Source organism: Sarcophilus harrisii, chromosome 1 (assembly GCF_902635505.1).
Source record: "Sarcophilus harrisii chromosome 1, mSarHar1.11, whole genome shotgun sequence".
NCBI lineage: Eukaryota > Metazoa > Chordata > Mammalia > Dasyuromorphia > Dasyuridae > Sarcophilus > Sarcophilus harrisii.
Window position 1 is genome coordinate 47,531,424 of NC_045426.1, and position 19,330 is coordinate 47,550,753.

A 19,330-nucleotide genomic window follows, 5' to 3' on the forward strand; every position below is an offset into this window, starting at 1 on the left:
CTGCCCTACTCTCATAGGAAATTATTGAAAATCACCCTGAAATTATCTACAGGAGTCAAAGGAACATTGATCATTTACTGGCTTACTATTTACTATCACAATCTGTGGTGTTCTTGTTCTTTAAAATAATATAATGGTTCTCTCTGAGAGCAGGTTTCTTGGGGAGGTTTTCTGGAGGCAGCCTTAGTTTCAGTTGAAAGTAATAATTACCCAAATGCAGCCAGGTGCTAAAAGTTCAAATCTTTTATTGCATCCTTCAATATAACCCGGTTAGTTTTTCTTAGAGGCCTATCTTTCTGCTTGGTTCCAAGAGCTCTTGCAGATTTTCCGTTGCTTCTGTTTCTGCTTTCTTCAGCCTCCAGCCAGCACCTCCTTGCCTGGGTCTCGGCAGCTTTCTGGAGAGCCTTTCACTCTTTGGTCTCAGTGAGGGAAGTGCAGGAGCCCAGCCACCATAGCTGTGAGATGAAGTGAATCTGGTTGAGCCTCCCAGAGTGGGCTTCTGCTGAACTGACTGACACTCCTCGACTCTGAATCTTTTCAACTGAACTCCCCTGACTGAGTCTCTGTCCACTTCTTATATATGATCTCCCAAAGGTTAACTCCTCCTCTGAGAGAATGGGATTATGGGTTTCCTCCCAGAGTGCTCTCTGGCCCTAAGAGTTTCAAGGGAGGTGTGAATTCGGTTATCTCATACTAAAACCTGAAATCTCCCAAATGTATGAACTCCAATGAGTACTTAAATACTTCTGGCTTATATGAGCTCTCTAAAGGTGTGAACACAAGCATTGTTTCTGTCATTTGTACTTAGTGCCTTGTTTCAGGTTCTGTTAACACTAGGATTCCAACAACAATCCTTCCAGCTCAGTGGCCGTTAAGTAGATAAGTTCATTCACCATCTCAAAGCAGGAAGTGCCCTCAGCACTGATCAGGCATATATGTGATTCAATCAAAACTGAAATATCAACTTTTGCATATACCATTTCAACACTTGTTATATCTGGCTTTGAGTCTGCACAATCCTCAATCTGACTTTGACATGACTTCAGAGCCTTCTCTCCCTCCACTTCCATTCATGGATTTTTCCTTATAGATAAAATGGATGAATTAAAGAAGATGTATCAGAATCTACCTTAATTTTACACCCTAAGAACGAATTTTCTATCTATTTGACTTACACCTTAAGTCTTCCATATAAGCTGACTTTTCCATTAGAATGTTAGCTCCTTAGAAACAGAGAACATCTTATGTTTCTACATTGATCTTCCTATTGCTTATCACAGTGTTTTGTACATTGTAAGCATCTAATATATTTAATAAATACATTCTCCCTCATCCTACCCCTGTGTTATTCATACTGGATGACTGCTCTCTGGAATCAAATTGAATTCCTTTCTTCCACATTTCTGCTATTAAAAATATTTATCATTCTCAACAGAGGTCTAGGTCAGACATGCATGAAGTCAACCTTGATACCTCATTTTTCAGCTGACAATGGTCTGTTTTTCAATCCTCATATTTCTTGTGACAATTTGGACCTTTCTTTATCCCTTTTTATACTTCCATTGAATTCTTATCCATCTATTAGATTATAATCTACTTGAAGAGAAAGATTATTGTCTCTAACCATTAGAATGTAAATTTCTCAGGGCATAGGTGCTTTAGTTTTCAGATCTTCAGGATTAGCACAATGTCTGGCATATAGCAAGAACGTTATAGATGCTTGTTTATTAATTAATGAATCTCTGTCTTTGCAACATTCAGAATGGAACTTTGGTAATTGCCAGTCTCTAATAAATGTTTCTTGATTTGAATAATTTAAAGGTGACAATGATCAATATTTGGAATAATAAGAAAAGACTTCATGGAAGCAGTAGGATCTTTTGAGCTCTGGGATGATAAACATGTTTTTTAAAATGGTTCTCTTTTATCATCTTTGTCTATGTCAGTAGAAACCCAATACCAAACTTAGGTCTTCAACCACTTACATTCCATGCCAGTAAAAGATTGATTAAAAGAATTTGGGAGGATAGCCTAGGGAATAAAAGATCTGATAAAATGCTCAGAAAAGATCTGATAAATGTCTTCAAGTACTAAAAGGAATTTCACATGGAAAGGGAAATAAAGTTGCTCTGTTTGGCCCAAGAGAGCAGAACTAAGTAGAATGAATAATTGAAAGAGCATTTATTAAATGCTTTCACTATGCAAAGCACTGTGATAAACACTGAGGACAAATATAGAAAAGTAAGATGTTCTCTGCTTTCAAAGAACTAACATTCAAATGGGAAAGTCAATACATAGAGAAAGTTTTAGCTGTAAATCAAATGGAAAGATCTTATGATTTTTATGATACAACAGAAAGGGAGATATTAATGCATATTCTTTAATGTCATTTCCATTAACAAAGCCATAATCATTTCTCATGTTGAACCATTATATGGTATCAAGGATGTTGGTGATAAGAATTTTCTTTTCTGGGTCTTTGGTAGCTTGGTTGCTGAGGAGGAAGAAGATGCTAGGTAATATCTCCACAAGTGTTGTTCCCCTGGTAGATAGCCTTGGAGAGTGGGAAGGAAGCACAACTTCTCTCCTAGTGGTTTATAATTTCAGCAGTGTTTTAGCTGGAATATTTCTTGATCACAAGGTTGTGCCTTGCTACCATCTTGCACAGTTTTAAATATTCACTATTGTTCTGGTCTTGAAGGCAGTGCTATTTCTGAACTTATTTGACTTTCCTGACTTTGAGGACATAGTTGATTGATAGTTAATGCTGGTGTCCTTGGTGGCTCCTTCTAAGATAGCCATGGGAACCAGATGGAAGCTTGGCTTGCAGTTTGGGAGTTGACTTTTAGGTTCAGCATTTGGGCAATTGCCAGCAAGGTCTAAAGAGAGGTGATGGTCAAGATGGTGGTGTCAGTGGTTGACCCACCTGGTACATACTGCATCCTGTCACTCCCTCAGGGTCCCCTACTACTTTAGCTAAGTTGGCTCACTTGTCTCCTCAATGTAGCTAATTTTAGTAATGGGAATAATAGTCCTTTATTCTACAAGAGTTCCTCTCTTTTCTAATGGCTACAGGGATCAAGCTGGAAGCAAGTCTTCAAGAGAAATGGCATCATAGCATTCAAGTTAGAAGAGACTTTAGATATCTAATCCAGAAAACCATAACTTAGATTCATGGACCCTTCCTAAGGAGTCCATGGGTTCATGATATTAAATATTTCATTGGATTCATGAACTTGGATGGGAGTAAAGATACATGTTTATTTCAATAAAATTTATTTTCTTTGTAATTTTTTACATTTTACTGATTTGAAAACAATATTCTGAGAAGACATCAATTGATTTGCCACAAAATATATTAAAAACCACTGATCTATTTCAACCCTTTCATTTACAGATATAGAAATTAAGGCCTAAATAAGTTAAATGACTTATAAAATAATGATAAATGGAAGAACCAAGTTTTGGATCCTAGGCTTCTAGAAAAAAGCTTCTTAAACTATAAGTTGAAACCCCATATAAGTTTGCATAACTGAATGTGGGAGTCACAAAAAAATTTGGCAATAGTAAAATGTATCAAACATTCCATCAAGATTTAATTCTTTACGTTAAAAGAAATAAACACATCCTTATCATTAGTATGCAAATTTGCTTTTGTTTTTAATAAATGGTAAAATTATATGTATGCCAAAAATTGTTTTAAAACAAATTGCTTTATGATTTCTTATCAGTAAATATTTGATTTGTCTATCTGTTTTATATACTATATACCCAGGGTTTGCATAAAAATTTCTCGGGAAAAAAGGGATCACATATGGAAAAAGTTTAAGAAGCCCTGCTCTAGATTCTAACACTAGTTCCTACTGAACCATTAAAGGAGTGCCCAGCCATAACATCTGTAGATTTAAGGATCTAGAGAAAAATAGAGTGAAATTGATATAGAACACACACACACACACACACATATCTATACACATACAGACAGATATATATATATATGCACATATATAAGTGCATATTTACATATACATACAAATGATGATAATAATATATTTTATATACATTTTAAATTAAAATAGAAAACGTTCACATCAAGTATTGAGCAAGCACTTGCAGCATATATATTTGCCAGCCTTTTTCCCCACTCTTCCCTTCTTTAGAGTAAATAAAGATTAAAAAGCCTGAATTATCTTCTTTACTATGGAAATGCCCCAAGGATGCAAAGATTGCTACTGTGGCCAAATGAATTCTGTTATTGTATAGAAAAGCACTGGTGGCTGAAGGTGTCACTCTGCCTTTCTGCTGGACCTCTAGTGGGAAATGTGAATTTTCACACTGATTTGCTCTAAGCACTTTCTGTGTTGACAAACTATGTTATACACTTTGCTAATTGCAGAGTATTTGTCCCTTAAGTTACAAACCGTGCTATGGGCATGAGGCTTTAGAATTTACAAATCACTTTCACATAGCATATGTCTAGCCTATGAAGCTCTCCTATGAAGGAGAGCTTAGAGACAAACTTAATGCTGACAATTATTTGCATGATGGTATTATCTTGGTTAAAACCTTTTAATACCTTCTATTATCTTCTTCACTGGGTTTACTTTCAGTGGAAAATTTGCTACAGATATAATTTGGAACCTTCCAGTGGAAAGATTTCCCTTAAGGAAAATGACAACATATGTGTTGTTCCTTCCCACCACCCAACCCATCCATTAATTTTCATCTACATTAAATCAGGATACCCAGGCCGCTCTTAGACTGGAATTTGCACAATGGGTAGCATTCTTCATTGATAGAGGGAGTTCCCATACAGGAGACTTTTATATCAGTGAAATCAAAAGGGAGTAAATAATATTTAAATGAAGATGGAGCTGGTAAAAGAATAGTGGTTCAGATGAAGAATTCACATTAGACAATATAATCACAAAAGCCCTTTATTGACAAGAAAAGATTCACACACAAAATTAAAAAAATATATATTTAGCTACAGGTTAAGACAGAAGGGACTTTTCAGAGGTCAGAGAATGAGAAGTAAGGGCAAGATCTAGGGATTTAGAGAAGAGTTAGGAAGGGTCCTAGTCAAAAACAAGCTCACAGACCCATTATGTTTACATAAAGAGCAGCTTCATGATAAGCTGGGAGAAGCCGAGTATGCTTTTAGATATGCTAACAAAACAGTCCTAGCAATTTGGTCTTCCTTTGTGTGTGACTATGGGAATAGGATGGGTTCAATTAAAGTTCCATATATCCCTGATGATGGAGACTGGATAGACTGGTTAAAGTTCCTGCACCACATCATTAGATTAAAAGAAATATGAAGGAAAAGCTTTACTGAAGGCAGCTACTGGTGCTGTAGACAGAGCGTTTACATTCAGGATGATGCAAATTGGAATCTGACCTAAAATATGTCCTAGCTGAGTAACATTGGACAAATCATTCAACCTCTGCTTTAGTTTATAAAATGGGGATAATAATAGCACCTCCTTCCCAGGATTATTGTGAAGATCAAATGAAATATTTGTTGAAAATCAAGAAAGAGTTTAGCACAGTGTCTATCACATAGTAGATACTATACAAATACTTATTGTCTTCTTCTTCACCCCCTGAAAAAAAAATATTCTTGGAGTCTGGAATGCAGAAAGACAGTGCTACCCACTGTGCTATGACAGTGTTAATGAGGAAGAGAATGGTTGAAAATTTATTATAGAGCCTAGATCACCTTTAAATGTCCATGACTGACAGCACCAGCATACACCAGTTGAAAGCCATCCAAGTGGCAGTGTTCATTCAAAACTTCAAGTCATGAGTCCCTATTGCTACTTGTCTTTTTCCCAGACCAAAGAAAAGCATGTAATAATTCAAACAAACAAGGATTTAATGATATATAATAGCATTATAAATGACAAGAAAAATGTCCTCAGATGCAGCACACCTTAGGGAGAGCTAAAAATTCAACAGTAGTGCCAATCATACTGAGATCTATCTAGAATCCTTTTTGATCCCAGTTACTTCTTGTTTCTTCTTTGTACAACTTTTGATGTCTTTGTATAGTTTTGTCTGGCTTTTGGTGATCCCATTTGGGATTTTCTTGACAAAGATATTGGAGTGGCTTGCTATTTTTATCTCCAGCTCATTTTGCAAATGAGGACACTGCAAATGAGGAAATCAGTTTAAGTGATTTGCCCAGGGTCACATATCCATTAAGTGTTTGAGACCAGATTTGAAATCAGGAAGATGAGGCTTTCTGAATCCAGACCTGACACTCAATTTGATGGGACACAGCTTTAGGGGAAACATAGCGATGATGGGGTCCCCTGAACTTAGGGTGCTTTTGTTCTAACAATCTGTCTGATTCTAAAGTCCTTTGGCTTTAGGATAGCCCTACAAACATAGCAGATTGTCAGTGATAATCTACTAATCGGTGATAACCAAATTCCTGATACAATGGTGAATAGACCACTCCTCAGTTCTACATCTGAGTCATAAAATTAACATCTCAGTGACATAAAGAACTGAATAAATTTGTCTCCTTGCTCCTGGTTATTTGCTAAATCATTTTGGAACTTAGCTCACTTCAATTGACATTACAATTACCATAAATTTTGCCCTGTGACTTGGAGATGGGTTTAAGCTTACAAATTCTTTTGAGACACCTTGCGACACTAGCCTGTGACGCCAAACTTTTAGGGTCTCCTTGTGAACCTCAACAAATCCACTGGGGCCATCTAGATGCTCTTGTCTACTGTTGGAAAAATAATACTCTTTTGCTGCTTTTTCTTTTTTAGATTAGTGGAAAAAATACTCCTTTAATGTCCTATTCATGCTCCTGACCTCAATCTGGAAAAAGGAGATAAGTCTTCATTTAGCAAGAGTAGAGGGGCAGATTGGCACTACCCATTTTTGTCACATATTTCTGCATGAAAATTCTTATTCTCCCTCCATGTCTGTTAAATTTTGAATCCTTTTTTTTTTTTTTTTTCCTTTTGGCACTTCATATTTAAACCACTTTTTTTTTTCTTCTTCTCTACTAGCTGCCTGCTAACAATTTAACAGATCCAACTCCTCCTCCAACCCAAAGGACAGTCCCTGAATAGTTGTCTACTGTCTCAAAAGAAGCTGTAGCAGACAAGTGTTTGGGGATGAAGAGGAAGAAAGTAATGAATAATATGAAGGTCACTGGGGGGAACACACACATTCACTGCTACAGGAGAAATCCATGCTATGTCAAATATAAGAAAGTCACAAGAGGAAACCCTAAAATGTAACCTTTGACAATTTGTTTTGTTTAAGGTTTCTGATCTCTCAAATATTTCATATTCCTGACTGTGTCAAACTTTTAAAGATTGCTTCAACTCATGCAAGGTTAGATAGAGTAGGAAGCAATATCTAGTGCAATTTTCTAATTTATAGATGAGCAAACTGAAGAAGTAGGAGGAGGAATTTGCCCACAATCTGACAGCTAGTTATTAGTAGTCACATCTCTTAAAACATTAATTTGATTAGATTGATTAGACTGTAATTATTTTCCACCCTGATCAACTTTTTAAACCATTTCTCACAACCTATGCCAGCCAAAGATAGTATTGTGAAGACTGTGATTTTTTTTCTTTGTTAACCTTGCATATTTCTTTCTTGGTCCTTCTCATTTTCCTCCCACACTCCCATCCCCAGGCACTCACTGACTTTCACACCTCCCATCAACTCATCCAAAATCTGCTTTCCTCATCAGTACAGTATACATTAAAAATCAACCCTTTCTTTTATCCAAATTTCCATTCTTCAAGTTTGATTCTCTTGTAATTGTTCTGGTAGAAAGAGAAGCAGATGTAGATGGATTGATAAGTAGATAATAGATGGCTGTATGTATGAATGTATATATGTATGTATATATTATCATATATATATATATATATATATATATATATATGTATATGGACAGCTTAGTGGAACAATGGATAGAGTGCCAGACCTGGAGTCAGGAAAACTCATCATCCCGAATTCAAGCATGACCTTATAAGCTTATTAGCAATATTACCCTGTGCAAATCACTTAACCCTGTTTGCCTCAGTTTGGTGATCTATAAAAATGAGCTAGAGAAGTAAACAGCAAATCATTCCAGTTTCTTTCCCCAAAAAAATCCAAATGGGATCACAAAGAGTTGGATGTAACTTAAACAACTCAACAACAAAAAGAAATTTGTGTGTGTGTGTGTGTGTGTGTGTGTGTGTGTGTGTATACATTATATTTAGAGTACATTAGTAAAGTCATACCTTATCCTAAAGTAAATAATGATGGACTATTTATCATAATGATGAGCAGTGTTTGGGAACATGATTTTGAATAGAGGAATTTTTCTAACATCCCTAATATCATCCTATAAAGTTACCAGCCTCCTTGATAGATGGGCCGTGCTCAGTATCACTGACATATCAATAATATGAATGGTATTTACAAAAGGCATATTTGCAAAATACTATACACTGCCAATGATAGTAGAGACATTAATGTTGTAGATATTTCTGTCTAAATACTTAAATAACATTGTTTTCATCTGTTTCTTTAAGAATGAATTTCTCTGATGTTTTGCCAAATCATATGACTACAAAATATCCATTTGCCTTATTCATCCATCAAAATAGATTTAGAATTTAAATCACATGAATAGTCCTGAACTATAAATAGATAACAACTAGTTAGATATACTGGGTAATGGTTAGGAAGAAGTTATATAATATTAATGTTTTGATTATTTTTATAAAAATCTCTTACATGTAGATAAGGTTTTCTAGTGTACTAAATATTTTCACCACACCTACATTATCTCATTTGTTATGAACTAGCTTTGTTTTAGACTGAGTTCTTATTAGAAAGCCCCATTCACAGAAGAAGAAACTAAAAATTCGTAGGTCAAATGATTTGTCCAAAATTACCCAAACAACAAGGCCATAACTTCAGTGAAATGAGTGAGTGAGCTTTGCTTCAGGGTAAGTGATCTACATCAAAACTTTATAAATGATAGAGTAACTGAATGTGGAAGTGGCAAAAAAAAAAAAAAAAAAAAATTGGAAACAGTAAAAGGTTTTTCTATACAATGACCAAAAATTAATTAAAAACCAAACACGTAATGAATCCAAGATGTTTCTGGCAGTGCTTGTCCTTCTTGCATTTTGTGACTTCATTACAGCTTTGGTTCTGAGCTCACAACATATGTCTTTTGCACTGTACATACACAAACATTGTCAGAAACATTTCAACTCAGATTCAATACAGAATTGTATAAAAATTTCTCAGGCAGGAAAAGGTCTTGAATGAAAAAAGTTTAAGAAGTCCTGATCTAGAAGGTACTGAATTTAGGACAACATTTGCAGTTCTTGGTAGCTCAATGGTGCAGTTGTTAGACTACTGGGCCTGGAATAAGGAAGACTCTTCAGGAGTTCAAATCTGACTTTAGACACTGGCTATGTGATATTGAGTAAGTCATTTAACAATATTTGCCTCAGTTTGCTCCTCTGTAAAATGACCTGGACCAAAACCATATTATAAAGCAGCAATCATCAAAACCATATGGTTCTGGTTAAAAAAATAGAGTAATTGATCAGTGGAATAGCTTAGATTCACAGGACCCAAAGACCCAGCTTCTGGGATAATAACTTACTATTTGACAAAACCTGATAGGAAAATTGGAAACGAGTATGGCAGAAACTAGGCATTGACCCACACTTAACACCATACACCAAGATAAAGTCGAAATGGGTTCATGATCTAGACATAAAGAATGAAATTATAAATAAATTAGAAGAATAAAGGATAGTTTACCTCTCAGATCTAATAGTTAACCTCTCAGATCTGTGGAGGAGGAAGGAATTTGTGATAAAAGAAGAACAAGAGATCATTATTGATCATAAAATAGATCATTTTGATTATATTAAGTTAAAAAGGTTTTGTACAAACAAAACTAATTCAAGATTAGAAGGGAAGCAGTAAACTGCAAAAACAGGTTTATGTTCAGATGTTCAGTAAAGGCCTCATTTATAAAATATATAGGGAATTAATTCAAATTTATAAGAATTCAAGCCATTATCCAATTGAGAAATGGTCAAAAGATATGAACAGATAATTTTCAGATGAAGAAATTGAAACTATTTCTAGCCATATGAAAGGTGCTCCAAATCACTATTGATCAGAGAAATGCAAATTAAGACAAATCTGAGATACCACTACACCCCTCTCAGATTGACTAAGATGACAGGAAAAGATAATGAGGAATATTGGAGTGGATGTGGGAAAACTGGGACACTGATACGTTGTTGGTAGAATTATGAATGGATCTAGCCATTATGGAAAGCAATTTGGAACTATGCACAAAAAGTTATCAAACTATGCATACCCTTTGACCCAGCAGTGTTACTACTTGACTTATATCCCAAAGGAAGGAAACAAAAATGTTTGTAGCAGCCCTCTTTGTAGTAGCAAGAAACTGGAGACTGAGTGGATGCCCATCAATTGGAGAATGGTTGGGTAAATTGTGGTATATGAATGTTATGGAATATTATTGTTCTGTAAGAAATGACCAGCGGGGTAATTTCAGAGAGGCTTGGAGAGACTTACATGAACGGATACTCAATGAAATGAGCAGAAAAAGGAGATCACTGTACATGGCAACAGCAAGATTATATGATGATCAATTCTGATGGATGTGGCTCTTTTCAACAATGAGATGATTCAAGTCAGTTTCAATTGTCAACTGATGACAGTGATGAAGAGAGCCATCTACACCCAAAGAGAGGCCTGTGGGAACTGAGTGTGGACCACAACATAGCATTTTCATTCTTTCTGTTGATGTTTGCTTGCATTTTGCTTTCCTTCTCAAGTTTTTTTTTTCTTTCTTTCTAGATCTGATGTTTCTTGTGCAGAAAGAAAACTGTATAAATATGTATACATATATTGGGATTTAACATATATTTTAATGTATTTGATATGTATTGGACTACCTGTTGTCTAAAGGAGGGGATGGGGAAGGAGGAAAAAATTTGAAACAGAAAGTTTTGCAAGGGTCAATGTTGAAAAATTACCCATGCATATGTTTTGTAAATAAAAAGCTTTAATTAGAGAAAGAGAGAGAAAGAGAGAGAGAGAGAGATAGGCTCTGATCTGGAGATGGAAATTACAAACCTTTCTAGTATTTTTGCCAAAAAAAACCCAAATTGAGTCATAGTCGCTCATGACTGATGAACAACATGCAGTTCTTCAGCAGGGTTGAAACAGCTGAGCCCTTAATAGGCAAGCATAATTAGTTAAATGGGAAGCTATCATGTGGGATGTTCTTTGCCATGCCTCAGATGCCTGACACATAGTAGGTCCTTGATTATGACCCTCTGAACCCAAGTCTTGTGACAGAATGCCCAGATCTCTGACTTCCTCCTTGTAAATATGCATGAATATATGAACATGTGGACATATGTAAAAAAAAATAAAAGGTTTGTTTTTTGTTTTGTTTTTTTAATGTGTGTGCATGTGTATACATATACATAAACATATTCATATACATAAACACAAAGTAGTTAAATACAAGTTAGTCTGACAGAGAAAGAAGAAAGAAGTGATCAGAACATGACTTTACAGCATCTTCTTACTAGATATTTTTTCCACCTCACCAGGCTGTAGGAAAAAGTGAATCAATAGAAATCTTGATACAGTCATTTTATAGAGATATCTTTTAATCCCATCCCAAGTAGAAGAACCAACTCAATCACATAATAGCAATCAAATTACTCAGAATTTAACTACAAAAAGTAGTCTTGTTTCTAGTTGTTCCATAACAGAGACACTCTCTTGGTTCTGAACCAGATGTTTCACAAATGAATCTTTTGAGAACCATGTCAATCAGAGTTCAATGTCTTACATCCTATAATACAAATTAGATTTTCCTAGGAACCCTAGAACATTTACTTTCTCTTTTCTCCATGGGAAAGAAACAAATTTTTCAATTTTAGCCAGACTATTTTTTCCTTCATTTAAGTGGTTAAAAGTAAAAAAAAAGTAGTGAGGACTAAACTTTTTTATACATCATTCAACAATACTACAAAGCATTGTTATCACCTTTTGGCCTTTCAATTGTAGTCTTTAGAAAGAAACTAAATAAGTAAGAAAACAAAATACAAATGAACAACAAAAAAAGTGAGAATGATATGTTGCGATCTACATTAAGTTCTCACAGTCCTCTCTCTGGGTTTAGATGGCTCTCTTCATCACAAGATCATTGAAACTGGTCTCAATCATCTCATTGTTGGAAAAAAATCCATCAGAATTGATTGTCGTATAATATCCAATTACTTTTTAATACTTCAATCAAAATTAGATACATAAGTTTAGCTGGAGATTAAAGAATTCCTTTGGGGTCAGGAGCTCAATTTATGGATGTTTGGTATGGTATGGATTACCTCTAGCTCTATTTTTGGTTTCATATGCCCAGTTTTCTTCTTCCTCTGTGTTAAAGGGACTGATCTAACTAACTAACTTGTACCAATGGCCAATGTATATTACCTCATTGTTCCTGATGGTTCTAGCATCTAGTTCTTATGATTATTTCATTGCCTATGGTGCTTATGAAACTTGTCAAACTAACAATTTGTCAAACAGTTTGAAGTAGAGTGACATGTTCTACCTGTGGTTTCACACATATTTAAAAAAAAAAACATAATAGTGGTTATTCTGAAAGGAGGTTAGTGCAGCATAATGAAGAGAGCATTGGTTTTAATACTAGTAGCCTTGGGTTCAAAGTCTAATATCTTGCTTAAAATCACAAACTTTTTCAGATATCAGTGAGTGTGTTTCTACACAGTCTTTCAATTCTAAATTCATCGATTTTTCTAAGGAAAACTGAGGCACAGAAAGCCTGGATATCTTGTTCAAGGTCACACAGCTAATAAGTAAATTAGAACAGCAACATGTCATAGGATCAAAATGAAGATTAAGTAAAATAATCTACATAAAAGTGGATAACAAGCTCCAAAGTACTATATATTAATAATAAAGGATATTGGTATTTTATTTTAAAGTTTGTGAAGTATTTTACTTGCATTGACCCATTTGAGTTTCACAATAATCCAGTGAATTAGGCATTACTCTATCCATTTGAAAGCTATGATATTCTTATTCCTTAAATTTCTTGTTGACATTTCCAAAAGTACCATATCGAAGGCTGATTCTAATGACAATCAACATTACTAGTTGATTCAAAAAGAAAAAAAAAAAAATCAACTTAAATGAACTCCATGATATCATATATTCAAAATAACCTATGGGTTGATTACACCTTCATGTTTTTCAGACAATGATTTGCATATAGACAAAGGACAGCTGTATTCCTTATATCCAGGATCTGACATTGTTGCATTGTACATACTTCTTTTATAATTGTAGATTGTTCCCCATTATTTAAGGCCTATCTTTCTATTTCAATGCAATCCAATAAACATTCACAAAGCACTTAATATAGACCAGGCATTGTGCTTGGATTACTTTAAAAAAGGAGAAGAATAAGAAGAAAGAAACAAAGAATGAACAAAAGAAAGAAAGGAAGGAAGGAAGGAAGGAAGGAAGGAAGAAAGGGAGAAAGAGAGAAAGAATGAATGAAAGAGAAAGAAAGAAAAAAGAAAGAAAGGGTGAGAGGGAGGAGGAAGGAAGAAAGGAAGAGAAGGAAAGAAAGAAAAGGAAGGAAGGAAAAGCAAGACACAATCTCTGCTCTGAACCAACTTACTCTAAAGGAAGAGACAACAAAAGGAGGCAGGAAAGTGGAGTTGGGGGTATGGGACATCAGATTTAATCTTGTTCTGTGGAATTGAAACTAGGAAAGGTAACAGATACAAAGTAGGATGATTTGCAAGTCCAGTTTCTGTCTTCTATAAAGAAAGACCTTGAGAGGAGCTTGGTATTCTGCTCTGAAATCCTCAAAACAAAGACAAGGGATGCTAAGGCATGATTCATTGTGTGTTCACCAATACTGTGTGTATATTAGGTCAAAAGAGAGAGAGAATTAACATGAAGAACAAAATGTCATTGTCTTCCAGTCATTGTTAAAAAGAGATATAGACAGATACAGATGGAGACACAGAGACAGAGATTGATAGTGTAAAAAAAAAAAAAAATAGACTCTCTTCCAGGAGATATTTAGTAAGCTTTGCACTTTAAAAGGCTGTATTCAAACTAGAATGTACTAATGCCATTTTTGTGAATGACTTTCTTTGAGAAAATTGATTTCTCTGTAGTTTTACATCATATTTGCTTCATAATTCACCACCATTACTGTTAGTAATGCCAATAAATAATGGATTTTGAATTTAGGGAAAATTTTTTCCAAAACGAGTGACTTCTACTTTTCTCTAAATCTTGCATGGAAATTAATGAATTAATATATCAAACAGCTATCCCTTGTTTGGGCTCTTAGTTTTTAATTTGCTAAAGGCAATTTTCTGACAAAAAAGGAAGGAAAAATACATATTTCTCACTGCAATAACTACAAAAGAATAATTTTATTTTATTTTTTAATGATTGCAAAAGTTGGAGTAGAAATATTTACACTTGAAATCCTCATAAATGAACTTAAATGTAGCTCTTGAGAGAGAGAGAGAGAGAAAGAGAATGTGTGTGTTGTGTGTATGTGTGTATGTATGTGTGTGTATGTGTGTGTGTGTGTGTGTGGCATGGGAGATGTTAACATACACAAAGCTTTTGGAGTGGTTTTATGAGAAAGTTAATTTAGGCAAATTTGATAATATTATAAACTGGTATTCCAGAGCTTTAGCAAAGTAGCAACTGATAACAGTAAAAAATTGATAACTTATAACTGTTCCCTTGATCTATGGATGGCTTTGGTAGGGCAAAAGTTAATATGTGTGTACCCAAAATATGTATTTATGTGCCTACATGCAAATACTTGCATATGTAAAGTGCATGTACATAAAGGACATGTACATATAATATACCCATTCTTGATCTATATAATATCTATGTGCATGTATGTAATTGTGGGAAAATACACATATGGATGGTATATATACATATACATATGTATGAATTACATTAAAATATTATTACCTAACTATTCTTGTAATATCTGACTAGAATAGACTATCCCCCATTTACCCCCCAAAAATCTTTTCAGTATTGCCTAAAGACACACACACACACATACACACACACACACACACACACACACACACACACACACTCTGCTGAGGGAAAACTGTATTTATTCTCAGTTCATTGTACATCCTTGCATGAAATCCATATCAATGAAGTGATTCATAATAGTACCCTAACCTAAATCTATTTTTCATCACAATGCAGATCACACATGCTTCCTAGTTAGTAAATAGTGAACACATGATAATGATTTCAGCCCATTTACAGATTTTCCTTTACTCACAAAGGCCAAATGTACATACACACAAAAAAAACTACTGTTTCTTTTCTCACAAAAATGTACAGTGTAAAGACTTTAAATATCACCATGGCAGAGGAGGATACCTCCTATTTAGGTCAAGAAAGAAGTATTTTTGTTTGTTTGTTTGTTTTCCTTTGCTGTGAAGGCAGCTGATCCAAGCTGTTCCATGAAATTTATTTTGTGACATTCAGCTGAAGTTTGCTATAAATGCTGCTGATGCTAATACATTTAATATCATCTCAGTAATCTGTAAGATAAGACACTCAGGTTGTGTTATTCCTTTTTTTTTCTCCAGACTAGGAAATGAAACACACACAGGTAGGTAATGATTACCAGCCATGAAATTTGAGCCCCCAGTCTTCCTCACACAACTTTGTCTTTTCAACTTCTCTACAACATCATATTGCCTCTCGATTGAATCACATGGAATAGTTGCAGTACAAGAGTTTTCTTATTGTCACATATACTTAAAATCTAGTGAAGCTTCAACTACTAAAGAAAATGTGTCAACAGAGCATGTTTCCTCTGAATATTTGCATTTGTTATGCACAAATTTTACATATGTGGTAGAATGTAAGCTCCTTGAGAGCAGGAATGATTTCATTTTGGTCTTTGTCTCATCAGGGCCTATAACATAGAAGTCACTAATGGTTACTGATTGGTTGATCATTACTGTGGTATTTCTTGCCATTATACACTTGTGGTTTGAGTCAAAATATCAAAGACAACTTGGAATATTGACATCTTGGTTTTTTTTGTTTTGTTTTGTTTTGTTTTTTAATGTAATGTAATGTAATGTAATGTTTAATGTGTCTTAAAATGTATAAAATCGCTTCATCAAATGGAGGAGGAGAGGGTGACACAACATGACATTTATGGGTATTTTTTATAAAGCCCATTGTTAAATATAACACCTAAGACACCAAAAAAATTTTAAGTTGGCTTAAAATCTTAATGGAATCAATTTTCTTTAATTATCATTTGAGACTTTTAGTGTATGATGTTATGAAACCAAATCTATGATAATTTGTGTGAGACTTTGAACTGATAAATACCACTTAGGTTGACTTAATCTGAAATGAACCCAAATTAATGTCAATATATTTTCCAAAGAAAGATCAATGAGACATAGTCACAATATATTCTGACAACTTAGGTTGTCTCTAAGGTAAGTGTTAATTAATTATCATCCAGACAGATGCCACAACATAGGGCATAAATGGGAAATTCTCCAATCTGGGAATAGGATGAATATATTGGAAGAGCATCAGGGAGCCCCAAAGTCTAGTGACTTGAGATAATAATGTTGTGGAAATAAGGATTTATTGAACAAGAATCCACTATATTCTCAAAAATTAGCAAATTTGCTTAAAAAAATAGCACTTGTATATGTGAAAGCATGCAAAAAACTGTCTCTTATCTTACTTCTGATAGATAAGTCTTCTGTATCTCTCCCCTCCCTTTCTCTTACATCTCCAATATTGTAAACATAGTTAATTGGCAGATGAATTTCTACCTGTCAACTAGAAGAGCCATTAGGCTTGTTGTAATTCATTGCAATGTCTCAAACTAAGCAGTGGGTAGAAGTTGAAAAACGGTAGTTTTAGGACTGAAATAGAGAAAAACAATTTTAATAATTAGGACTATTTGGATGTGGAACAAGTTGCTTCAGGAGGCCTTTGGTAGAGGCCTTCCAGTTGTGCATGGCTCAAGTTGCTTTTCATGTAGAGAAGAGAGAATTTTGTTGCAAGTAGGGTTGATCCAAAGGGCTTCTGAAGTCCCTTTCAATTTAGGAGTCTTGGCTTTGGGGGAATGATGGTAGTGCTTTATCTCTGTAAATGGGTACATTGCTCGAGGTGATTTTTTTCTATGTTGCTTTTCTCTTTCAGGCCCTGCTGCAAAAAAGAAGTATGTCAGTTATAATAACCTGGTCATCTAACCTGTCCCATCTGAAGTGAGGGAGGAGGTTGGAGATCTTCAGTTATTCAGTCACCCAACCTGGCACGGACTCTTCCTGTCCTGCTGCCTATCATCCTCGGAGGAGTCAAACGGCCAGGCAGTTACTGGAGACCAATGTTAGAGGATCCAAGCATCCTAAACATCTGCTTCTGAAATATTCTTAATTTATCCTGGCTTAAGTCACTGGCATCCGCACTGCCATTTGGCTGTGGTCTTGGGCCTTCTCTGTGACTAGGAGATTTGAAACTCAACTCCCAGGCTCCTTATGGGTGAACTGCAAAAAGCAGCAGTGACTTTCCAGGGGCAAATCTGTCTTTCTATGTATGTACTTCCAGACTGCAAGGTTTTGAAACTTTCTGTACAGTTTGTGAGGATTTTTTGCATATTGCCATCCAATGTTGTATCCAAGTTCACTGTTTGTTTTGAATGCTCAGTTCTCTCAGAGCCCTACTCTCTCAGATGACAGATTATTTGGAAACAAACCAACCAACCAACGAACAAAATCTCGGCAGACAAAAACTATATCTGTACATTACTGTATAATTATTATTATTGTACCACAGCAGATCATATATGTTATTTTTTTTAAGAAAAAAAAGATATTTAAAGACCAAAAACTGTGCTGAGAAAGTATGCCCCACCTATCTATCCTCAGTATGATAGGCTGCAAGGATGGAAAAAAAAAAAAAAACAAAAACAAAAACAAAAAAACAAAAAAAGGAATTGATGGACTTGAATAGAGGTCTTGATATTTGGAATGCATGCCAGTAATGTATCTTACAGTACATGTTCAAATTTTATGTTCGATATTTGTATTTGTGTTCGATTTTGTTACTTTAATTAGGGTATATGAATATTTTGCAATAATTTTAATAATTAAGGTATTTGGAAGAAAGACTATGGCTTTTTTATGTCTTGAGGTTTTGTTGATGCCCCTCTATGATTGACCAGTGTGATAAGAACTTTAAAAAAAAAGCATGTATGTTTTTTACTGTTTGTAAGAAGTAATTTCGTTAATCTTGCTGCTTATGTGCCAATTTAGTGGATCAACCCTGCCGCGAAATTCCCCCCTTTCCATTCTCTTTCAAATCTGTGATATTGTCCAAGAATGTATCAATAAAAGACTTTGGTTAACTTTTTTATTCACTGCAATAAATATTTTCAGTTCTTTCCCCGCTCCTCCTAGTTAGTGTATTTCATGAAGGTCTCAGTTAAGGGACATGTGCAAAAGTAAGGTCAAACTTCTTGAAGCTCTTTAAAGACATGAAATCCAGTAGCAAAAGCTCCCTTAACTGGAGATCAGACTTCTGACATCTTTAAAGATCTAGATCTCCTGATCCTGGAATAAGTGAAGACCTCTGAGATAGACAAATAATGGGCACAAGATTGATGTAAGTGTTGTGTTATGTTTCCAGGAACTTACCCAGAATATGGTATTTGAAATGAGGCAGCTCATTAAAAGCTAATGACCCAATCAGCAAAAAAAGACATTTGACAGAGAGAGGAAATATGGCAAAAGAGTAGGAAAGTGCAATGAAAGGACAAATATTTTTCCACATTTTCAGTAGTGGTCAAATACTTTATTATAGAATGGGTCAATCAACAATTATTTTTGTTGTTGTTGTTTGAAAAAGCAGTTTCTTCTTTTTTTTAAAAAAAAATTTTAATAGTATTTTGTTTTTTTCCAATTTCATTCAAAGATAGTTTTTAATACTCATTTTTATAAGATTTTGAATTCTAATTTTTTCTCCTTCAATTTCCTTATATCCCCCTCATGAAGACAACAAGCAATTTTACATAGGTTATAAATGTACAATCATTTAAAACATATTTCTATAGTAATCATGATGTGAAACTAAAATGAGAAAAAAGGGAAAAGCCACAAGGAAAAAAAACCATGAAAATATCATGCTTTGATCCATA

General features: G+C 34.7%; 1 protein-coding gene across 3 annotated transcripts in view; it reads left to right on the forward strand.

Annotated features, from left to right (window-relative positions):
- The window catches only part of GRM7 (glutamate metabotropic receptor 7), a 1,027,380-nt gene extending 1,008,833 nt beyond the window's left edge, over window positions 1-18,547 (forward strand). For 2 of the 3 annotated variants that reach the window (XM_031954361.1, XM_031954377.1), the window contains exon 11: window positions 17,338-17,395. Coding sequence is in view for 1 of the 3 variants with exons in the window: in XM_031954369.1 (XP_031810229.1) it covers window positions 17,338-17,387 (50 nt within the window). In the remaining 2 variants the exon portion in view is untranslated. Of the gene's footprint in view, window positions 1-17,337 lie in introns of all 3 variants that reach the window. The other variant, XM_031954369.1, reaches the window with a different exon arrangement.
- Window positions 18,548-19,330: the final 783 nt, after the last annotated feature.